At 39.2% G+C, this 25454-nt stretch overlaps 2 protein-coding genes across 3 annotated transcripts in view; both read left to right on the top strand.

The window, feature by feature from the left end:
• The window catches only part of RNF182 (ring finger protein 182), a 58029-nt gene extending 47373 nt beyond the window's left edge, over positions 1-10656 (top strand). For both annotated transcript variants that reach the window (XM_073810347.1, XM_019945219.3), the window contains exon 2: positions 7541-10656. In XM_073810347.1, coding sequence (XP_073666448.1) covers positions 7752-8495 — 744 coding nt within the window. In that variant the 5' untranslated portion in view covers positions 7541-7751 and the 3' untranslated portion in view covers positions 8496-10656. The remainder of the gene's footprint in view (positions 1-7540) is intronic.
• The window catches only part of CD83 (CD83 molecule), a 178351-nt gene that overhangs the window by 47079 nt on the left and 105818 nt on the right, over positions 1-25454 (top strand). The window lies entirely within an intron of this gene.

The raw sequence follows: 25454 nt of genomic DNA on the forward strand, positions 1-25454 counted from the left end.
GAATCTTCAGCACCTATAACTGTGTCTGGAACATAGGAGACACTTAATAAATAGTTGAATGAATTAATAAAAAAACTCCCTAGAGGAGACATAACTTACCAGGTATCAAAATATACTAAAAAGCCATGGTATTCAAATTATTATGGTCGAGACAGATGGCTAGACAAATAGATCAATGGAATACAATAGAAAATCAGAAACAGATCTTGGAATGCATGAGAATTTAATATATGACAAAGACTGAATTTTAGTTAATCCGGAAATGGTGGATTATTTAACAAATGGAATTGACACTGATGGCTATTGACCTGGAAGAAAAGAAAATTAGAATCCTACCTTACACCATATATAAAAATAAAAAATAAAAGTAAGGCACGAAAAATTTTGTAAGAAAATAACTACATGTACAGTATTAGGAACTGCATATACGATATTAATATTAACTATGATCAGAGACTCAGAAGCTGCAAGAGGAAAGATAAATATATGACTGTTCAAAAAGTCAAATATTTTGCTTTTCAAAGGATATTAAGCAAAGCCAGTCAATTTGGGGAAGTGTTTGTAATACAGAGGATATAGAATTTAATACTTGTAAAAACAAAGAGCATTTATAAATTGAAAGGACCAACAACCCAATAGAAAAATAAGTAAAAAATATGAAGACATGAGCAAATACAGAGGTGGCCAACAAATGAGAAAACAGTCAAACTCAAATAATGATACATCACCCCTCAGCTTGGCAAAAATTATAAAGCTCAATAACATCTGTTGCTGTTAGAGGAAAAGACACTCATATTACTGAGTTGAAGTACATGTTACAGTCTTTTGGGGAAGCAATCTGGCAACATGTGTTAGGAGCAATATCTGTTTGACCCAAGAATTCCACTCCTTGTTCTCTTAAAAAAAATAAAACACCCGTTTGCACGGATGTATATCACAAGATTGTATTCTGCAGTAATGTTAGTGTCGGGGAAAAAAATGGAGATACATGATGCTTACCAGGGGAGGAACTGGTGAGCTATATTACATACGTTCAAATGGTGAAACGTTATACAGCTGATATAAAAGGAATTCGGGGCTGTATCGGTTGAATTGAGAGATTTTCTGAACCATTATTGAGTGGGAAAAAGGAGATGCAGAAAACTGGGTATAGTAGTTAGAAAAAAACAATGGAAAAAAATGTGCTTATGGTGTCTTTACAATTATATGTACATGGATAAATATATGCGTGTGGAAATATATATGGAAGAAAACACAGCAGGTAGTTAATATGGGTTACTGGGGGCAAGGGTGTGGCATTCAGGCTGATGTGAGTGGAGGGAAGTGAGGAGGAGAAGTTAACCAAATAAAACACACACACACAGACTGCTAATAAAGAAACAATATGTATGATGACATTTATATGTTTATGTATATAAATTTGTGTGTATATGTGTGCAGGCATGCATGTATGCACACACGTGCAAATGAAAATTTAAAAGTAAAGAAGTCCCGTTTGCTTTGGGTTGTTTTATTCCATTATTTATTTATAATTTCTGCAGTACTAAGCAGGAGCCTAGCTCTGAAAGCACAGTAAATTCTCAAAGTCAAATGCAGCATGGTAATTGTATCCTGGCTCTCTGTGTTGTGAGTAGCAGAAATCCAACCAAAAACACTAGCGTGAACAAAAACGGGGATTTATTGGCTTATGGGAGCCTCACACACGATTAGGTCCAGAGGCTCAGTTCAGCTCTCATCAAAGGTCTTTTGCCTTTGTCTGTATCTCTGCCTCCTGCCTTCCTTGACTCCTCTTTTTGTTTTTGGCTTTATTCTCTCTTAGTCTCCCTCTTGATGGCATGACAGTTCCCTGATACATCCTTTTCTGGTCTATTTTCCTTCCCCTGGCCCCTGGCATGTTTCTTCTTCCTCCAAGCTTCAAATTTTAAAAGTCCTAGGAAGGAGCTTTGACAGGGCTGGTTTGAACCACATGCCCATCCGGACTGGTCCTTGTGAGCAGGGGGTTAGTGGAGTCCTGCAATGAGCCAGCTGGGTCACGGATCCACAGCGTGGGAAAGAAGGGAGGCACTGCGATTAGTGCACCAACCCAACCACAGCCACAGAATTTGAGTGAGGGGAAGACCTCCCCAAAGAAGCCATGGCAGTTGGGAAGGAAGCAGTGTGGTCTAAAGGAGAAAAAAAGATCCTAGGTAGGCAGGCAACAGATATCCACTGGAGGGACTCTGCTTCGAAATACAAGCCAAGTTTGCATCTTCAATATCAAAGGAACTGAGTAGTGGAGAAGGTGGATTTGAGTCAAATACTAAGTAGGGCAATGAAAATAGTCATTTGCCCAAAAGCTCAAATTGATTTATAAGAATTATAGTAGGTCATTATCTCCTTGTATATTCTTACCCCAGATGATTTATAAAAGGCTTAAGTGATTAATGAGAAATGTCAGCTTCAGATATTTGAATAGGTGTTCTTCTAGGAGAAGAAAATCTTTCGCATTTGTCTTTTCCCCCAGCTTTAGGGAGATGTCGTTGATGTACAACATTATGTAAGTTTAAAGTTCACAATGTGATTTGATATGCGTATATATTGCAAAATGATTACCACAGTAAGGTTAGTTACCACGTCCCTCACCTCACATAATTACATGTATTTATTTTTAAGGCAGTTTTAGTATGCCAGATTCTTTCTCCTGTGCCTGGTGAGACATACTTGTAGCAGTTGTTCCCATCAAGTAGTGCTCCAGATTTGCTCACCTTAAAGATTCCATCCTCTTTAATATTGATTTATAGTGATGCTTGGATATTTGGGTGATAAATGAATGACTGACATTTCAATTTTGTGAAAAAAATGAATGAATTTACAAATCACAGAGGAAAAAATAAGTTGATCTGAAATATCCATTGACAGAAAAATCTGGGCTATCAAAGTAGCTAATGTATTTAGCCGTGGATTTTTTTTCTTTTTTTAACTTTTTACTGTAAAGATGACACCAGTACAGAAAAATGTCCCGCCTGATGGTGTAGCACGACATGGACATTCACAGGGTTCTACCAACAGGTCAAGAGATGGAACCTCGTCAGCCTCTTAACAGCCCCCCTGTTCCTCCCCCCACCACAAAGGCATCTGCTGTCCTGACTTTTATGCTAATCGCAACCTGGCTTCTCTTCTTAGTTTTACTACCTAAACTTGCATCCCTACAGCTTAGTTTTGCCTATTTTTTGAGCTTTCTGGAGATGGAATCATATAGTATGTGCTCTTTGCGGTCTGGCTTCTTCTTTCATTCAACATTTGAATTGTTGCCCACAATTACGGAGTGAATGCAGGGTGGCAACGGGCTGGAATGCCCGTCTTTTAGAGGATCAAATTAACGCCTCCACTGATCGTAACCCTATAAAGTTACAGATTATTATCCAAGTTCTTTGGGGGACCTTAGAATCATAATGAGATACATGAAGTATTTAAGAACGCTAGCGGTTGGTACCCCATCCTCCCAAGAGGAGCAATCACTGGGCTGTTTATGCCATTCTAGAAAGAAACACTTGTGCTGGTCCCATTTCCAGGGATGCTACCAGAGCTCAAGGCTTTCAGCCAGTCCTGCCCAGAAGTGCCACTTGCAGAGGCAGGAGTTGATGAAGTATTTCAAGCTGATGGAGTGGGTTTGCTAGAAAACTCAGAATTAAAGTAGGTATCTTTTTAACTGTATGTTTGAACATTTAGTATTTTCATTGCATGTTACCAAGAAGCCCCCATATGAATTTTTATAAATATGAACATTATGATCATAACACTGTATCTTGACATATTCAAAGGTATGAAGAGTGTTTCTGTGAAAAAAGAAAGCTTTATTTAAAATAAAGTTATTCTCTTAGACAGCTCAATACTGCTTAAGCGAATAACTTGTTCCCAGAATTAGGAACTAAAAATGGTGGTGGGCCTAACATAGAACATTCTTACTCCTCTTCTAATGGTAAGAAGCTTGGTACAGAAAGTATTAATGTAACCAGCCGATTGTCAGATGCTGACAGTGTAATGTATTCTCACATATGCATACGCCTTTTAAAAAGTTTTCATTTTTCCCCAGTTTTATTGAGATCTAATTGACATACGGTACTGTAAGTTTAAGGTATACAGCATAATAATTTGACCTACATATATTGTGAAATGATCCCCACAATAAGTTTAGTTATCCATCATCTCATATAGATACAGAAAAAAGAAAAAGAAAATGTTTCTTCCCTTTGATGAGAACTCCTAAGATTTACTCTCTTAACTTTCAAGTATACTACATACAGCATTGTCAAAACTACAGTCGTCATGTTGTGCATTACATTCCTAGTACTTATTTATCTTATAGCTGGAAGTTTGTACCTTTTGACTGCCTTTGTACCAGTCCCCTTTCCCCCACCCCACCTATGGGTAACCACAAATCTAAAGTGACCTCTTTTTCTATGAGTCTTTCTTTTAAAGTTTCCACATGTTAAGTGGGATCATACAGTACTTATCTTTCTCTGTCTGAGTTATTTCACTTAGCATAATGCCTTCACAGTCCATCAATGTTGTTGTAGATGGCAAGATTTCCTTTTTAATGGCAGAATAATATTCCATCACATATATATGAAGAAGTTGGTATATACACATATACTTCTTTATTCATGTTTGACACTTAGATCGTTTCCACGTCTTGGCTATTGTAAGTAGTAAATAACGCTGCTATGAACATGGGGGTGCAGACATCTCTTCGACATAGTGTTTTTGTTTCCTGCGGATACATTCCCAGAAGTGGAATTGCTGGATCATATGGTAGTTCTGTTTTTAATTTTTTGCAGAAACTCCCACACTGTTTTCCATAGTGGATGCACCCAATTACGTTCCCACTGACAGTGTGCAAGGGTTCCCTTTTCTCCACACCCTCTCCAGCATTTGTTATCTCTTGTCTTTTTGGTCATAGCCATTCTAACAGGGGTGGAGGTGATATCTTATTGTGGTTTTGATTTGCATTTCTCTGATGATTAGTGATGTTCTGCACCTTTTCATGTACTTGTTGGCCATTCATATATCTTCTTCGGAAGAATGTCCATTCCTGTGCTCTGTCCATTTTTAAATTAGAGTATTTGGTTTTTTGCTATTAAGTTGTATGAGTTCTTTATATATTTTGGATATTAACCACTCATCAGATATGTGGTTTGAAAATATTTTTTTTCCATCCCATAGGTTATCTTGTCATTTTGTTGATGGTTCCCTTTGCTGTGCAGAGCCTTTTAGTTTGATGTCGTCCCACTTGTTTATTTTTGATTTTGTTGCTTGTGCTTTAGGTGTCATATTCAAAATGAAGTCATTGCTGAGACTCATGTCAAGGAGCTTTGTCCCTATATTTTCTTCTAGGAGTTTTATGGTTTCCAGTCTTAAATATTGAAGTCTTTAATACATTTCGAGTTAATTTTTGTGATTGAGGTAAGGTAGGGGTCTAGTTTCATTACACATAAGCCTTTTGTGGGTGTTTCTAGATGTATGCTCTGGCTCTCTGTGCCTGTAGATGTCATTGTGCTTACTTATCCTCACTGAATGTTTTACTCTCTCTTTTCCTGATGTCTTTATGTATACGCTTGCATTCTGTTTTCTCCTTATTCACACAGCTTCACGCCCATCAGTCCTTTTGACAGTAATGGAGGCAGTTACTGCTATGAGTTCTACTGTTACCATCAGCTCCAGCAAGGCTGGGTGGGACAGTAGCTGCAGAGAGAGTACAACGTGTTCTCTTGGGATGGGCCTTGGGTCTGTGTGTGGCTACCAAGAGAGCTGATGGAATGGGAGCCATCCAGGAATTGGATCACTAGTGACCTGCCCAGGACTAGGGACCATCCTCTGCAGGCAGCTATAGGACTGGCAGTGGTGACAGGGATAGAGCTCCTTCTTGTCCCTTGACTGTCGTCCTGAAGATGTTCATCCCCCAAGAGAATAAAAATCCAGTTTTGTAGCACTGTGGCAAGATAAAGTCACATTTTGCAAGGACTTGGGCACGTGGAAGGGAAAGGGATAGAAGAGCTGATGTTTGTGTCTATATATTCTTTTTTGCATGTAAGTGTGGATACAGAGAAATTAGCTTACGGTAGCAATTTTGAAATACATGCCTTCATATACAGTCACTCTATTAAAAAAAACTCTACCTACATTCTTTTGGCTGATGCCAGAGATCCTATTTATTGATTGACTTCCTTTTCCCACCATTATACTATCCATTCTTATATGATATGAAGTCAATTTAAAAATTAACTAAGTCATAATGAAAAAGGAAGATAATATGTATTCACAAACCAATTATACATGATTTCAAAGATCATCCAAGTTTTCCTACCCACTGCCTCTTCTCTTTAAGGCAGTAGGAGCCGTAACAAACTTAAAATGCTAGCAGAGTTGCAGTCTCCCTCTCAGCACTGTTATGACAGCCTTCTGCTGTTATTGCTTGGGGGTCTGCTCAGAAATTCAATTACATTTTGCTATTTTTCCAAGCAAAACATAATTTAAGACAAATGTACTACCGCCCCAATCACATATATTAAAGCAAAATAAAAATTATTTAGAGATTTCCCATATTGCTGCTCCCTCCCATTAGTGCTGATAATTGAGAACAGACTGTGTACGTGCGTGAAATCAGCTTGCAGCCATTTGTCCAGAGCCAGTAGTAATAGCAACTAGGGGTCAACATTAAGGACTGTTGATTGTATCAGGCTTTCTGTAGGCAAGTGGGTGACGTTTGAGTACTTCTTGGTAGCCAGGCATGCACGATTCTTCATATTTGGAGACATAACTGCACATGTGCTCTGTTTACTTCTTTGTCTTGGGAATTAGCCTTGACTTGGTTCTAATGCTTATGTCAGGTGTCATATGCTTCACTCTTCCTTGAGTGTATGTATGTATACAACCATGGTTTGCAAGACTAGTATTGAAACAAAAAGTTTGAAATTGATCAGTCAGATAAGGAAGGCATTTATAACAGATTTCTTTACACTGGGAAGGTGAGAACCGTCTGCTGTATTTAAATGCGCTCTCATCTTTATAAAGCACTTTCTGAAAACACATTTTAAATCTTTATCCTTAAGATTTCCCTTCTTTTGTGTGTTCCTAAGCACTATTGAGGGTATTTAGACAATTGGAGCTTATACCAATGATCCGCTGAATGAGTGAGTCTATATTGAATGGAGTTTAATTGCAAACATCTATTTCTGGTAAGTGTCCCATTCAATCTTCATAGAGGCCAGCATTTGTTACAAGTTTCAGAGAGAAAAATCTCTATATCGAGCCATATCCACAGTGCCCTGGAGTGTACTTCACACCACTACGATTCTTAATTCCTTCTTTACTATCATATTTGTGGACTGAAAAAGCTGAGCATGGAGATAACACTTTCCTATCCTGGAGGCAGAAATGTGTGAAAAGATGAAGGGGATTTAACCTTTCAAGTCTACCGCTTCTAATCGTTGAAGCTCAGAAAATTCCATAAAGCGCTTTTCAGTGAACTGTTCACAATATTAGAATTTCTTTTCCTTTGCAGACCCTTCATGTGGCCTTTGTAAATATGCGTTTGAGACACAGAGAGATAAGTAGCAGCTGAAAAAAATGCCTGGAAGATTTCTGTCCCTCCTCTTCCTGCCCATTTGCATCTCTGCCTGATTCGAATGATGTGATATTCGGAGAGACAGCTTCATCGAAGTCGTCCTTCAAGGAGACCCATCTGGCCCAAGACTGGACGTACAGAATTCAGGATGGCCAGTCAGCCGTCAGAGGATGCCGCTGAGTCTCAGGTCTCGGACGAGCTGGAGTGTAAGATCTGTTACAACCGGTACAACCTGAGACAGAGGAAACCCAAAGTGCTGGAGTGCTGTCACAGGGTGTGTGCCAAATGCCTCTGCAAGATCATAGACTTCGGGGACTCCCCGCGCGGCGTCATCGTCTGCCCTTTCTGCAGGTTCGAGACGTGCCTGCCGGATGACGAAGTCGGCAGCCTGCCCGATGACAGCAACATCCTCGTGAACTTGACTTGTGGTGGCAAAGGCAAAAAGTGCCTGCCCGAGAACCCCACGGAGCTGCTGCTGACCCCCAAGCGGCTGGCCTCGCTGGTCAGCCCTTCCCACGCGTCCTCCAACTGCCTGGTCATCACGATCATGGAGGTGCAGAGGGAGAGCTCACCGTCGCTCAGCTCCACGCCCGTGGTCGAGTTCTACAGGCCCTCCAGCTTCGACTCCGCGACCACCATGTCGCACAACTGGACCGTGTGGAACTGCACGTCCCTGCTCTTTCAGACGTCCATCCGGGTGTTGGTATGGTTGCTAGGTTTGCTGTACTTCAGCTCCTTGCCCTTGGGCATCTACTTACTGGTATCCAAGAAGGTCACCCTCGGGGTGGTCTTCGTCAGCCTCGTCCCTTCCAGCCTCGTCATCCTGATGGTATATGGCTTCTGCCAGTGCGTCTGTCACGAATTCCTAGACTGTTTGGCACCGTCCTCCTAACCGAGACGCACGCTCGGAATTTGACACACGTTGCCACGTTTCAAGTGAGGTCATTTAGCCCATCTTTTCTCGCGCATTCTCTGTGATCGGTGCCCGTGGCGTGAACAAAGCCACTGGGCACATATTCGTGGTCCGTTTTCCATCAAAATGTTGACTCAGTTGGTTCCCCTGTGTGCTGGAAATAAAAACGTTCGTTGCTGCTTATGTGTTAGCAAAAAAGAAAAAGGGATCAGCTAAGCCTTCCTAGAGCCCTTCTGAGTCTTCCCAGAGAAAGGGCAGGTTCTGCTCAGAGCTGCTAGACAGACGCCAGGGCCAGGCGTGTTATGCTGCCGTAGGGGTCTTTGTGGACAGTTAGGCATGAACTGATTCCTCTTCTCATAATCTTAGCCGGGGATGGAGGGTGGTCCAAGAGGAGAGCAGCCCCGAGACACACCTGTTTGCTCAGTGCTCATCCCCTGCCCCTGCCCCATTGTTGGCGCTTCTGTGGATCCTCTTCAGCCCGGATGCTGGTTCCCTCTGCGCATGCTCCTTGCCAAGAGGACCCTCGCCTCTTGTGTGGTTTCAGTCATGTACCTGTTTTGCCGCATCACTAAAGAGAATTAAAAACATTGAGGAATTTGCATCAGAGTAAACTTCAAGGCGGAATGTGGCCGCTTGTTTTTGAGACACGCGCTTTCCTCCACGTTTATTTTCCACTCTCCAGCCTTCTCTGAAATTCTCTCAGAGCAGTTATCGTTCAGAGATCTGATTTGAGCTTTTCCTTAAAGCATTTTCGTTTAGTTTCTTTTTTTTAAACCACGTTGTTCAGTCAGCCCCATTCCTTATCCTGAGTGAGGTTCCGTTCAAATTAGTTGCCATAACTTTATGTGGATTTTGTTTTTTTCCCATTGTATTTTAAATTCTATTACGGACTCAACTTAATCCCATAGCAATTTGGGGTAAATTGCGGCAGTGGAAACCCAGAAACAATTCAGGAGCTGTTCAGGCTCATGGTTTGATGTGCTGAGAACCTAAGTATTTTGCTGTGCTTTACTGAGCTGTACCAAAATACTATGGTTTAGGCTTATGTGCCAGACTGTGTTGCAGTAGGTCAGGGAGGAGGATGGCCAAGAAACATCATGCCAAGTTGATACCCTGAATCGAAAAGATCCTTCAAGGAAGTAGGATGGAGGGGCAGAGTGCAATGTGACTATTGCCATCCCTGTTAAGTCCCTTTTAGAATGGATTCAAGTTCTTATGCAATCGATTTCAAATAAAAGCATAAGCTATGTGACTTGAGTTAATGAACTTCTTTTCATGATGTAGGGGAAGTTGAATGTATATATTTATGAGAAGAAATTGGTTAGCAGATTTTAGGTTTGAGGGAATAGAATGCCCACAGAAAGTAGGCAAAAAAAAAAAAAAAAGCTTTTTAGTCTAAAACTCATTACTGATGATAAACATTTAAATATTTATAACTCTTAGAAAGGGGCATTACTAAGACTACTTTAACTTGTTTGTGATGAAACATTTGTTGCTTGAAATACAGTGAACCAGTTCCAATCTCTTTATTCAGTAAAAAAAATGACACTTATTTCTAGAATAGTAGTTTGACTTTAATTCTGTAACTATTAACTTTGAGAATACATATGCCCAGGCTAGGTATGACAGGAAAGTATATGTGGGATGTGGCCCAATGAATTTAAGCCCCAGTACAGCTAAATACACTTATAATTTCACGAAATCTAGTTTAGATAGCATTGTGAATGCAATTTCCAAATATCCATTTGTACTTAGAGTAAATATAATGTTTAGGAGATGTTTTGTGGTCCGGATTTATATATTTATAAGGTTTTTAAAAAATGTTCATGTTGCCTGAAATGTAACATCAAATAAATTGGTGACTTATCATAGGATGAGGTTTCTAGAAAGCCCTGGACATGGGTACTATGCATTTTGCTTCTTTGTATAATGTCTGCAGTGCTAAATTTGTGTCTCTCTTTGTATTGTGATAGTCTTTTTTTTTTTTTTTTAGTTGCCAGTAAGTTAATTCGGTGTTAAAGAGTTTTAAATGTATGACAACAAAAAACTCTTCGTGCTGTTGAATGAAAAAAGGACAGTGCTTCAGTCTTATTTATTGTAGTGATGTTTTGTTTGTCCATTAAATTGTTATTATTTCCAAGCTAGAAGTTTGATTTCTCTGACTGATGGTTGAAATTCAATTTTATTTTGGACTTCTTTTAACATTAGATAACTGCAAACGTGAGCTTTCGAAAACATTGGTTAAGCTAATCCCTTTGTCATATGAAGATTCCAGAAGTTTCTGACAAAGCTGATTTTCTCCATCCTACTTCTAAAAGGCCTTCATACCTTTTTTTTAAAGAAAAAAAGGAAAAAATAGGAAAGATGAAATAAAAACATTGTCTTTATAATAAAAATTTTTGCTTTTAATTTGTTTGATTTGTTTTCCAGATTTTGCCGAGCTACTCAGCAAAATAGAATCCAATTTAGTTAGGAATTCACTAATCTTGTGTGATCTGGGCAAGTTTAAAAAAATTACCTGATGATTAAACATGACCAGTGTTAGGCAAAGTAGCAATAATTTGGGACTATGTAGCAGTTTTATGCTTATGATAATTAGTGAATTGGCACCATATGTTAATTGAGAGTAATGGTTTCATTCACTCCTGAAATCTACATAAATGAGGAAAGACCTGTTAAGGAAAACAGTTACCTGTGCTAGTCATAACCTAAGGTGTGAACTCATGCTTATCTGCTGAGAGACCCTCAAGTGATGTGCATTTGCCTGATTGTAAAGAGATACTAGGCTTCCAAGACACCCTGAGTTTGAAGAAATTTCTTAATCCGCCAACCAGGTAGATGTGGAAACCAAAGTAATGCTGTACTGATAGGCAAACTGACAGTCATTATAAATACGAGCCCTGTGAGTCCTGGGGTGTAGAAGAGATGGAAATTAGTTAACTTGAAAGAGTATATTGGAGGCAAATTACGGTTCTACATGTTTCTGCATTTTTGGGGAATTGTTCTCTTTTCAGTCTTCTTGGTAATAATGAATACTTGCCCTAATTCTTTTGAAACACTGCAGAAGCACCACAAATTATTCCAGAACCTTCCTCAAAACCAATGAGCAGTTTGGTTAAAAGTAAGATCCCTGAAAAAGTTCAACCGTTTGCTCTTGAACTTGAGTCTTGTATGTTTTCCACCTCTTTACCCCTGTGTTAGATGTCTACTTCTCTTTGCCTCAGATCTTTTATGAATTTTACTCCTCTGTGAGATGCTAGAATATTGGGTCTTCCCTTCAAGTTTAGGTTTGTGTGAAAGAGAAGAAAGAGAATAAGAATAGTAGTAGTAGTAGTAGTAGTAGTAGTAGTAGTAGTAATAATGCAGGTAACTAATGTTAAAATTTGTGTAAATTCCAAGTGAGTCCTGGAGACAATACAGATTCAGCTCGTTTGCTTATAGCATTTAAATCTGTGTTATAATCCAAATCTAAGTATACTCAGTGTACAGATAATCTCTATGGTTCTGACGTGAAGGTGCTTTAATAGAAATTTAAAAAAAATTATGTCCTGAATATTTTGTATACTAAGTAGGAGTAGGTGCTAATATATCTGTAAAAGTGGTTGAACCTTGATTTAATTAAACACTCAATTACATGGAACAATTACTCTATATAAGCATTTTAATTAATCAGAAGTTTATAGATTTGCAACATATTAACATTTTCCCTTTACATTTCATAAGAGAAAAGAATAGGCTGTTAGTAAGTCATTTCAGACCTTGGTTTGCCCGTGAAGTGTGATGGTTTAGGCACGAAAGTTTCTTTCAATGTTCAGATTCATTTGCCCCAGATCAGCGGTCTGGCCTGAAGACTTACATTTGGGAGTCTTTGGCATTCAATAGCAACTGAAGCTAAGGGAATAGAGAAATGGAGAGAGGGAGCAGAGGGCCAAGGCTGAGCTCTGAAGCTGTAACTTTGAAGGATCAGCAGAGGATCCAGCAAAGGGACTGCCTAGGAGCAGCCAGAGCGAGGGAGGTGGGACAGGCATGGAAATTGGGGCACGTGTGGTCACCGGAGCCGAGAGACAGAAGGTAGAATTAGGATTACTAGGTGAACACAGATTAGTATGTTAAAAGATTTTTCAAGCTTTTTTCATGAAGTTTTAAAATAATACAGAAAAGTTGATAGAACCCTATAGTGATCACTAGTACGCTAACCACTTAGAGTTGTCAGCAGTCAACCTTTTGTTATATCTGTTTTTCTCTCTCTCCCCTAAGCATAAGGGACTTACTCTAACTAAAATATCATTACTATATCTAAGACCATTCAGAAATACTTTTGTGATATTATTTAATAAGCAGTCTATACAGATTTTTCTACTTGTTCCCCAAATATCTTTTAGAGTTTAAAACACAAAGCACAAACCAGGATCCAGTTAAGCTTCACACGTTGCATTTGGTTGTTGTGTATTTTATTCTCTTTATTCTGGAACAGTCACCCCACCTTGTTTCCCCTGTGACATTGACTTGAAGCAGGCCAGTTACTTTGGACAATGTCCCACATTCTGGGTTTGTCTGACTTTCAGGCAAATGGTGGTGTTGAATGTTACTCTATCACTTGTATTTCCTGTAAACTGAAAATTAGGTTTGGAAGTGTGGTTGGATTCAGATTTGGGGCAAGAGGTTGTCTTAGATGATGCCATGCATTTGGAATTGCATCACATGAGACATGAATGGAATGTTGCCCCACCATTAGAAATACTGACCCATCACTCAGTTAAGAGGGTGACCTCCAAGTCTCACCATTTCCCCTGTGCAATTAGCAAGTGATCTGTGGGGTGGTACTTTGGCACCGTGCAAATTATCATCTTCCCTAAAAACTTTTACCTGATGGCCTTAGCATCCAGAGATCATCCTTGCCTGAATCAATTATTTCATTCTTCCAAAGATATGAAATCTCGTCTAATCTAGGTTTTCAAGAGACAATGGTCCAGTGCCTCTCGGCAGGTGAATTGTGGAGGAGATGGAATCATAGGATCCTACACCCGTCTAATGCTTTGGTAAATCTTAAGGTTGGAACACACCGTTACAGTCATCCAATTATTGAAGGACTCAACTGAAATGTATAATAATCTTTTATCTCCTGAGGTATTTTCTATAAGATCAGAGAAGAAGAAACCCAAATCTTACGTGAAATAAGAGTGTTTTAAACCTGTAAATACCGCCCTTGACTCTAGCCTCAAACTTTCAGTGTACCGCGTGGGTTTCTTAACCACCCATCTGAAACACGTCATTACACTCTTACTTAAGTTGCTTATCAAGCTCTCTGGTTATCTTTCAAATCATGTCTGGACTATGTGTGATTTTTCTTCAGACTCCTTTGCCTAACTCTTTATCAGATCTTCTTCTTGAACTCTTCACTTAAGACAGCTCCATCTTCTTGTTATTCTAGTAATTAGTTCACTCCTCAGTTTATTCTTCAAAGTGATCTTGTTTGGTCAGAATAACCTCTTGTTTATTGTCTGACCATTCCCTCCCTTCCTAAAACCCATCTAGATGGTGGGTTCATTCATAAAGTTCACTGTATGTTTCCAGCCTTGATACTGTTTGAGAACTTTCCCCACGTGCACTCCAGTTTTTAGATTTTCCAGTGCCTTGGGTGGTAGATGGAATACATGCAGAGCTATTGCCAGTGCACATAATAGATCCTATAGTCTTCACATAATGTTTTAAAATGTTTAGTAAGTATTATGCGTAGGTAAGATGTATGCTGTATAATCCTAAACTTAATGTCTCTCCCTGACTCTTGCCAATACAGTTCTAATTTGGTTGAGCCAATCATGGATTATCTTTTGGCTAATAAATGTATACTGGACTAGGGTCAGATCATTCTGAGAGTTGGTTTAATGCCTCAAATTCCTTCTCAATAGTTTAGAATAAATTAAGATTTTTATTGTTTCATATCTGTAGATAAGAAAGCTTCGCTTCTAATGTGGAATATAAGGTGAATTAAAATAACACTTTTGCTATGAAATGTTATTTTTTAATACTAAATAACCTTATTAGTCAATAAATGAACATCTGTGTTTGTTACGTGCTGAGCCAAAACCTCTGCACTTTTCCTTTTTTCCCATTTCCTCTGATTTCTTTAATGCCATTTACGGAAGAACCCACAGCTCCCCACTGCCACCCCCCTCCACATCTCCTGCACACGCACACACACACACACACACACACACCAAGTCTTCACATTTTATGAAATTTGAAAGAGATTTTAAAAAGAACAACATTAGTTTCCCACCCGTTGGTAATTATCCATTTAAGGACCATTTAAAAATATTTTTGTGACCTCTGACAACTACATGTATGACTTCTCATAGAATAATGGGTTCAGCTGCTCGTCTCAGGGGTAGTCATTTCCTCTTGTACAGTATCCGCCGTTACTAAGCAATGGAAGTTATCCTGAGCCATACGATGGGCTGGTTGGTGACACTGCTTCCGTTTGATGTGATGTTTCAAGATATTCCAGCTGGAACTATGTATTTCTATGGTTAAGTTTATTGTCATCAAAAATTTTATTTTTGGTTAGAGTTTTAAAAATGATAAAATTATTCTCAGCTCATAATTTGACCAACTCTAATCACTAGTGGAAAGGGAGCAAAATGTATCATCATTTTGTGAGATTTTTCTGCTGCTGCAGTGGAGGATGGAGTGACATGGCACCAGGAGACCAGTTCTTGGAACTGAGGAGGAAGTTTGCACGTCTGATTACTTCATCCTCTTCCTTACCTACAGCTTTATATCCCAAATGGGAACCTTGTCAGATTTTTTGATAAAACGATTCATTATTTAACTCATATTATTGACTCCCTATTATGCATAATATACAAATATTCCTTGACTTTTTGACATGCTATCCATGTCTGTCACACTCTATTGAAAAATATAAAGACAATCTTGGCATTTAAAAAGAGTATCTTATTAAAGCAGTTGTTCTGAAATATATGACATGGAACGTATCCAGGTAGGTGGTCCAAGAGAGGACCTCCCGACTGTGCACGTTTGAGTAGCTGTGCACACTGTATCTTCTTCTTAGAGATGCTCACTGAGCATCAGCCCAGGAAAGTGTTCAAGACATTCAGATAAAGAAACCTACTTAGCGATTTAATCCAATGTTTTCTCAAACTTAGTTTTTCTGAAAACATCGATTGATATTGTGTGGAATGAGTGCTCCGTGGAGCCCATTTTGTGAAATTTTCACTAGAAAATTGATAAAACAGCCATAACGTGGACTCTGCCTACAGATGTAAATCACAGGGCCAGTACATGAATTAAGAAGGCAGTCGAGAAGAAAGTCATAATCAGACAGTAGGTCCGAGTAGAATGGTGAAATGCAAAGGAGGACAGGAACAGGCTGACCGTAGCAGCGGCAGTAAAATGTCTATCATTTCACTTGTTTCCAAATTAAACCATTCCCATTCTTATTGAAGTTTTATGGAATGACACAAACTCTGCCTCTCACCCAGCATCCGTATTCACATTACATGTAGGGAAGTAGCTAAATACATGCAGAAGGAGGGTGCAAGCAGAAGAAAGTACTGGTTGTTTTTTGAGCCCATGAAACTTCCCCAGTTAATTCTCAAACAATGGAACACAAGGTTCCAAGTTTTGAAAAACATGTACCAGACTTAAAGTTTTGATCATCGAATGTTAGGGCTGGAAAGATTTCTAAGATCACAGTCCAGCTGCTTTATTTCACAGACTGTAAAACTCTGAGAAAAGGTCAAAGGAGTCATGTGAGAAGTGCTAGAGCCAGGTTCTAACCAAGGCCTTTGAAGTCCAAGTCTGCTTTTCACCTTACACGTCCCTGCTGCTGAGTCAACATCAGCCAACTTGTTTTCCACATGGATTACGAAATTATGGGCAACCAAGATGCAGCTGGGCAGACATTATTTTATTCCTAGAAGTCATATCTAGCTGTAAAAATATGTAATGAAGACAAGAAATAATCATCGGAATTATTCAACTTCCTCCTTTTTCCTAGAGAAGTAAGATCAAAGCATTTGGGTACTGAAAACTTATCTGTGAAACAAACACGAAGAGCTTTATCACACACAGCAGGCAGATAGCTGTGGTCATTAGGAGAAGGAAAAGAGTATTGACAAAAGAACCTGGACACGGACTTCCCTGGTGGTGCAGTGGTTAAGACTCCGAGCTCCTAATGCAGGGGACCCGGGTTCAATCTTTGGCCAGGGAACTAGATCCCACATGCAACTAAGAGTTCTCATGCCACAACTAAGGAGCCTGCCTGCCGCAACTAAGGAGTCCACGTGCCACAACTAAGGAGCTGGCGAGCCGCAACTAAAGGAGCCCGCCTGCCACAACTAAGACCTGGCACAACCAAATAAATAAATAAATTAATTAATTAAAAAACCCCTGGACATTTTAATGTATACAATGTGATGAGTTTGGAGGTGTGTATATACCTGTGAAATCATCACCACCCTCAAGGTAATAACCAAATCCATCACCTCTGGTAATTTCCTCTTGTCCCACCTCCTTTTTCCTAGTAAGAACACTTCACCTGAAATCTACTCTCAATAACACTTAGCTGTTAACCGGAGGCGCAGGGTTGTAGGGCAGGTCTCTAGCACGTAGTCCTCTTGGATACTGGACGGTAACTTCCTGTTTCCCCAGCCCCTCAGTCCCTGGAAACCACCCCCACTTTCTTTCTTTTGCAATTTGTAGTTTTCCCTGGAATTAATTGCCTCATTAAAAAATGTACTTCACTTTCTCCGCACTTATAACTGGATCATCCTTGGAGTCTCTCACTACTGAAAAGCCTTTCCTTCCTCTCAAACAGGATGGATAATCTACCCGTTTACCCTCCTGCAGCCCTGTGTCGTCTTGACCTCCTCTAGATTAGTTGCTTTCTGCACAGCTGTCATCCAGGGACTTCCTTTCATCCTGGGAATCCTCTTTGCTTAAATCACATGCTATCTTTTTCTTGGTTGATTCATTTTTTGATGAAGCACATTGTCCGGCAGCTTGCAGGGGGAAAAAGGCATAAGAGGTAAACTCTTTAAGACCTCGTATGTCTGAAAATATCCTTATTCTAGCCTTAGGCTCGATTGATGCTGTGCTTAGAAGTCATTCTCTCTTGTTGCTTCTTTGCCATGCAACCCCAGTTTGCTATGGAGAAGTTCTACAGTATTCTAGTCTTGGAGCCTTTGTATGTGATTTTTTTTTTCCATTGTGGAAACTGTTAGTGTCTTTTTTGTTTCTGGTCCACATTGTTCTGAAATTTCGCAGTGAAAAACTGTTATACATTCATTTTTTCCCCCATTTATTGTGCTAGGTGTTCGGTAGACCCTTTCTATGTGGAAATTTATTCCCTTGGTTCTAGAAATGGTTTTGTATTCGTTTTTACAAAATATCTTCCCCTCTATTTTTTCTCTTGTAGTTTCTGGAATGCATGTTGGTTAGCTTTGGAACCTTCCTGATTGATCTTCTAGTTCGCTCCCATTTCTCATCTCTTTCATTTTTGATCTAATTTCCTAGAATTTTTCTCAATTTGATCTATCAGCCCTTCTCTTTAATTTTGTTTGCCATCATTTTACATTTTTTAGAGTGCTTTCTTGTTCTCTGAATGTTTCTGTTCTTTTTTTTAAACAGCAGTCTCCTCATTTCATGAACACAGTATCTTTGTACCTCAGGGAGAATATTCATTCTAGAATTTTTATATGTTCTTTTGTTCCCCCATCAACTGTTTCCTCTGAGTTAATTTTGTCTGTTTCCTTCGGTCTGTGTCTTGCATGGAGAACCATCCTCATCTGTCTGATCCTTGGCTGTCTTTTCAGTTTAGTGAGGAACTAAACACGCCGGTTGGAAACTGTACACATGGCTGGGGCTTGTCAACTGATGGGCCTCTGGGGATGGTCCTCCTGTTTCATTGGCGGATGCTCAGTTCTCATTCCATCTAGGTCTTTCTTTTAAGTTGATGAGTTTCTCCACAGAGGAAATGCTGGCTGCCAGTGTTTTGGAAGCTGAGTGAGGGGAGGAGGGTGTCAGATTCCCTTTTCAATATGTAGCCTGTCATTTAATACCTCTGTTCTCAGTAGGACTCCGGACCTCCACCCCCAGGTGCTCCCTATGCCTCTGGAGAAAGACTTTCTCTGATGCAACCCCTTTAGAAAGAAAGCCTTCGTCTTCAGCAAGCCGGGGAGGAGACAAGAGGACCCGGGAGGGTAATTTCCTCTGTGCCAACTCTCAACAGCTCTGTGACCCCATCTTCAGAGATGGTGCCTCTTTTCTTGAGCTTTTCCAAGGTTCCGGTTCATGCATCAACTTGCTTCTTTTTGACATCCTTCTTCTCCTTTGCTGCCACTCCTGCAGGCGTAGGAGCGGCTTCCAGTAAAATGTATGCTCGCTATATTTATTAGCTGCGGTGATTGCAAATGAGCTTCGATGGGTTCCAGAAATTTTAGAACTTTTTCTTATAATGTGGTCAAGGTATATATACAACACAATGAAGGTTAAACTTTTCAAAAAGCCCATGCACTGTCATATACTGATTCCCCCTGAAACATGGATGGAGTCCCTTGGAGTTCATAATTGCAAGAGACACCCATCCTCGGTAGCAGTCTCACCAAAGAGAAAGATTTTTTATCTGTGGGTGTTATTATCGTCTCACTATATTAGGGGGTGAAAAATTGGGCAGAGCAGCCTGGTAGATTTTTTAAAAGCTTACTCTTTCCTATATTTAATGGAGAAATGGGAAAAATCGTCGTTGGCTTAGAAATTATTTTTAATAGAATTTGAATATCTATGAGCAGAAACCATTTTCTTTTTTAACTTATGTCTAATAAACATTCCATAGCCCTTAAGGTAGAAAATAACTCTCTAGCAGTAATGAGACATAACACTTGCCATGATTAATGACCGCATAAACTGAAAATCTCAGATCATCAAAGTCAGTATTTTTCTTTTGAAAGGTTTACTGCGGCCAAGCTCTTCGTCAAAATCTATTTTGCAAGATGCTGATACTGTGCTAATATGAAATTCAGAAATAATTAAGCATTTGTCAGACATAATTTGTTTTCAGTTACACAGGTAAATGTGAAGCTGGAGTCTGTTGCCTGTAAAAGTATTTGACACGTTGGTACATCGGCTAATTACTGCTTAGCACTGGGTTGCAAAATGATAACATGCTATACATTAAGCAGTACTAAAGCGGAAGTGATAGCTTCTGTTGAGCAATTAAGTCGTTTCCTGCACTTGTTAAGTTACCTTGTGTTTATGAATCAAGCCCCTGAGGAATCTGAGGCCCTGTTCCCTCTTCCTGTAGCATGTGTTTATGGAGGTCTGCGATGATGGTCCTCTCTGGGATTTACTGGACACTTACCATGTGCTACACTTTGCGTGAACCATGTGCCTTAGGTTCCTGATCTCAGTCAATCGTCACAGCAGGTATCTTAATATCTCCATCTAGCAGCTAAATTCAGGATGCTACCAGGTGAAAAGTGAAAGTTTTCTTCTTCCAAATCCACGTGCACTTCCTAGAAGTATTCCTTTCAACCTTTAAAAAAATTTTTTTAAAACATATCTCCTTTACACAGTACTTCTTGATTCCCCTAAGAAGACAAATATTTAACTCACATTACCTGCTACTTTCTCTTCTCTCCAGTTTTGTTAGTTATGCTATTTCTAGTCTTTCTGTTGATTATGTTTATAACTTAATATATATACTTCAACTCCCAGGCTTATTTCTCCATGACTGGCTGCATTTCCCTGTTCCCTAAACTCTTAGATCCGAGCTTTTTGTTGATTTGGGCTGGAGACTCTGAGGAAGGCTTAATGCCAAGCTTCTGAGCAACATTAAGTAAATATTTCTTAAATAAACTTTTTCTTTTAGAAAAATTTAGACAATTATATAGAGAGTCCCCATATACTCCACTCCTAATTTCCTCTCTTATTAATATCTAACATCATATGGTACGCTTGTCACAATTAATGACCAATATTGATGCATTATTATTAACTACAGTCTATACTTTATTTGCATTTCCTTGGTTTTGCCTTAATGTCCTTTTTCTGTTCCAGGCTCCCATCCAGGACACCACATTACATTTAGTTGTCATGTTTGCTTAGGTGCCTGTTGGCTGTGGCAGTTTCTCAGACTTTCCTTTTTTTTTTGATGACCTTGAAAGCCTTAAGGAGACTGACAAGTAGTTCTAAGGAGTCCTTGGCAGTTTTAAGAGCTTTGGGTGTTATGTACAATGTCCCTCAAGTAAACTGTGTCTGAAGTTTTTCTTGTGATTAGACTGGGGTTTGGGGGAGGAAGATTGCAAAGATAAAGTGCCACTTTCATCACATCATATCATGGTCCATAGTGTCAACATGACTTTTTATGGTGGTTATGGGCCTTGATCACATGGCTGAGGTAACATTTGTTAGATTTCTCTGCTTTAAATTTACTTTTTTTCCCCACGGATGCTGATTTTGGGGTTGTACCTAAAAATTCCTCACCAAATCCAAGACCACCTAGATTTTCTCCTTTGTTTTATTCAGAAAGTTTTATGGGGACTTCCCTGGTGGTCCAGTGGTTAAGAATCCGCCTTCCAATGCGGGGGACGCGGGTTTGATCCCTAGTCAGGGAACTAAGATCCCACATGCCGCAGGGCAACTAAGCCCAAGGGCTGCAACTACTGAGCCCTCGTGCCACAACAAAAGATCCCGCATGCCACAACTAAGACCCAATGCAACCAAAAATAAAAATAAAAAAATATTTTTTAAAAAGTTTCATGGTTTTATGTTTTACATTTAGGTCTATGATCCGTTTTCAGTTAACTTTTGTGAAAAGTTTAAAGTCTGTATATAGGGGTGTTTTTCTTTTGGTATATGGATATCCAATTATTCCAGAAGCATTTGTTAAAGACAATCCTTTCTCCACTGAATTGCCTTTGCTCTTTTATCAAAGACCTGTTGACTATATTTGTAGTTCATTTCTGGAGAAAACATGAAAGAATGTTGAAATGTCTTTCAACAGTAGGTATGCTGCTGTGTAGAGTTTTGTAGATGCTCCAGCAAGTTGAAATAATTCCCCCTCCCGGTTTGCTGAGAGTTTTTATCATGAATGTGTGCTGGATTTTGTCAAATGCAATTTCTGAATCGATTGATATAATTGTATGATTTTTCTTCTTGAGCCTGTTGATGTGGTGGATTACATTGATTGATTGTTCAAATGTTGAACCAGCCTTGTATACTTGGAATAAATCCCACTTGGTCATGGTATATAATTTTTACACATTGTTGGATTTCATTTACTATTTTGTAGAGGGGTTTTGCGTCTATGTTCATGAGAGATATTGGTCTGTATTTTTTCTTTCTTATAATGTCTTTATCTGGTTTTGGTTTTGGAGTAATGCTGGCCTCGTAAAATAAGTGACAAAGTAGTCCCTCTGCTTCTATTTTCTGGAAGGGATTGTGGAGAATTGGCATAATTTCTTTTTTAAATGTTTGGTAGGATAACCAGAAAACCATTTGAAGTTGGTGCTTTTTCTTTTTGGAAGGTTATTCATTACTGTTTTGATTTCTTTAATAGATATAGGGTTATTCATGTGATTTTCATGTGATTTTTCTGTATTCTTCTTATGTGATTTTTTGGTAATTCTGTTGAAAGCTAGACATTTTGTATTACGTACTAGGAACTGAGGTAAATAGCCAAACTTCAAGGATTTTGTATTATCAATATAACTGTGTTTGAGTTTGTTAGCCTGGCAGTCAAACACCTCCGTATTTTGGCTTCAATCTAGTATTTCAGCCTTCTCTTCAAACAATAATGTCATTTATCGAACACATACTATTTATAAGTGTTTAACACAAAAACACTGGTAGGCATATATAAATATCCGAGTTTTACAGATGTGAACTCTAGATGCAGCCAAGTGGAATAACTTGCCATGGTTACGTAGATAGTAAATGACTAAGCCAGGACTGGATGTCCTGTCTCTCTGGTCTCTGAATCCCATACTTTTTCTCACTAGACCTGAATGTTATTCCCTTGATCAAGTCCTCAAGTCTAGCCCAGTCAAATTTGTCTGTTCATTATCCCCCAAACATGCTAATAGCTCTTGCTGTCCTCCTTGGAATGCCTTGCCCATCTGTATCAGTGATGGAATGGCCAACAAAATAATTAAATAATAAATGCATAGTTATTTCATATTACAGAACATTTGGAGGTGAGCAGTCCCAGAGTGGACAGAATGGCTCTGCAATGTCACCAGTGACCCAGACTTGTTCATCCTTGTGTTCTGCTATCTTCATCATCTTGGTGATGCCACCCATACTGTTCACTAAAAGGATGATTCAGCTTTCAGAACCGTATCTGTAAAGGACACGAATCCAAGCAGAAAGAAAGGGAATGGGGCAGAAGGGAAGAAAATATTTCCCAGAATTTTAGCAAAACAGGACCCTAAACCCATCCCTAGATCCATCAGCTGCACAGAGAGCAGGATTGTTGTAAGACATGGTTTATTTTCCAGAATATGCACATGGTTGTCCCAACAAAATCAGGGATCTAGAAGCAATGAGGAAGCGGAGAATGATTTTGGAGCCCAGCCTCCGGGTCTGCCAGACCATCCATCCTTTAAGGTCCAGATCGAGCATCATTCTCTGCCCCGCGATCTCCTTCCCACACCACACGGCATGGTCTCTTTTTGCACAGAATGTCTCTAGAGCTTTAAATTATTTACTGTCTTGTATGTTGAGTTATCTTTTCAAGATTATATCTATTCTTCAAAAGTATCTTAACATATGCCTTGTAAAAAGAAACTATGTCTTATGCATCACTCACACACTAAACATTTGCTTGAGCACCAAATGTGGTCTGCTTAGCAACATCACCTGATAGGCTACATATAGTTCTTTTTTTTAAAATTTATTCAAGTAGAGTTGATTTACAACGTTGTGTTAATTTCTGCTGTACAGCAAAGTGATTCAGCTATACACACACACACACACACACACACACACACACACACATATATAAATACACATACACACACACACACACTCTTTTCATATTCTTTTCCCTTATGGTGTATCACAGGATATTGAATATAGTTCCCTGTGCTATACAGTAGGACCTTGTTGTTTATCCATTCTCTATATAGTAGTTTGTTACGTATAGTTCTTCATGGCTTGGATATCTAAACTCCTTATCTTGTCTCTTCTCACATATGTAAAAGAAAGATTTGAGAAAATACATAGTTCTGAAAATGATGAACATATAAAATTGTTTTTGTAGTACATGATATACAGAAAGAGTAAGTAGACCTTGAAAATAGAGTCCAGTCTTCTGAAGTCAAGAGAAGCCTCACTCAGGAGCAAAGTGGTTTAAAAGGCTGTGGCTTTGTAATACGGCATCTTTCCCTCTATTGTAAGAAACTAAACAAAAAAAAGGAAAAAGCATTTTTCATTCATCACTTTGACGGTATTATTTGACACATTGAGATAATGATATCAGTTAAGAAGAAACGTTGAGAAATCAACAGACCAAGTTGTTGGCTGAAGGGCTGTGTTTTGGGTGTAAACATGCAACTGTGGCTTTTCAAAATTCCAAGCATTCATTAAAATAAGATAGGCTGAGAGAGCAGCAGGATTATATATAGGCTGTTTCGCAGAGTAGTCAGTGGTTTGGAGGAGAAGAGGAAAGAAGACTGGGGCTGGGGCCGGAGGATGGTGTTAAGATGCTACTTCCACTCCCAGGATCTGAGCAATCTGCTTGGTGTCCATTTCTTGTAAGATCATCTGGGGTGGTTATCATTTTTACTTCCATAAAATAGATGAGAATTTTATTTCTCATTCCTAAGGAGAAAAATCACTTACTACCGCTATAAATCAGATACTGAATAGGGTAATTTATACACATCATTCTTATTTAATTCTTCTAGCAACCCAACAAAATAGGTGATATTCTCCCCATTGTACTGATGGAGAAATGGATAGTGCAGTTGCCCAAGGTTATAGAGCAATGGTAGACCTGAGGTTCTTCCCCCCCAGATTCTAAAATCTGAGTTTTTTCCCCCATTTTTTTGAAAGCAGTTATTCTCCACCTTGGCTGCACATTAAAAATCACCTGGAAGCCATAAAAATCCCTTACCGCCCAGACCACATCCCAGATGAATTTAATGAGACTCTCTGGAGGTGGGACCCAGGGGCCTCACCAATTCCAACACGGAGCCGAGTTTGAGAACCAGTGTCTTCCGAAGCTGGCTTATGCAAAAGAGGTATGGAAATGCTAGAATTAGGATTTACTGATTTTAAATTTATTAACATAAGTGTGGGGAGGTGAATAAAACACTAATCTGGGGTTCATCTTACCATTTGCTCATTATGAGGCCTTGGGAAGTCATAAATGAAAAAAATTTCATTCGTAGAAAAGTACAGAGAATAGCACAATGAACATGTGTGAACCCACTTCCCCGCTCTGTCCAATTTCAATTCAATCTAAAGTTCAGCTGTATTCGTTTCATTTTTTTTCTTAATTATTAAAGTGATACATATGCATTAGAAACCCCCCATGTTCCTGACCCCAATACCGTCTGTCTCCAATTGTGTTTATCATGTCCATGCACCCTTTAGTACTCTTACAATGTATGTATTGTATTCGTACAATGTATGTATGTATGAATTAAAGTGTATGTGTTTTCAAATTGTGTAAAAATGGCACATATACCACACAACTTTGTGCAACTTCATTGTTTTTGTTGTTGTTTAGTGTTGTGTTTTTGAGATTTATCCATGTTGACACAGGGGCTGTGTAGTATTCCATTGCATGTACGGCAAATTACTTACCTACCCTGCTGCTGATGGATATTTGAATTGTTTCTAATTATTTGCCATTAAATACAAGCCTGCAATTTTTTTTTTTTTTCTTTTTGGCCATACCGCGTGGCC

Source organism: Tursiops truncatus, chromosome 10 (assembly GCF_011762595.2).
Source record: "Tursiops truncatus isolate mTurTru1 chromosome 10, mTurTru1.mat.Y, whole genome shotgun sequence".
Classification (NCBI taxonomy): domain Eukaryota; kingdom Metazoa; phylum Chordata; class Mammalia; order Artiodactyla; family Delphinidae; genus Tursiops; species Tursiops truncatus.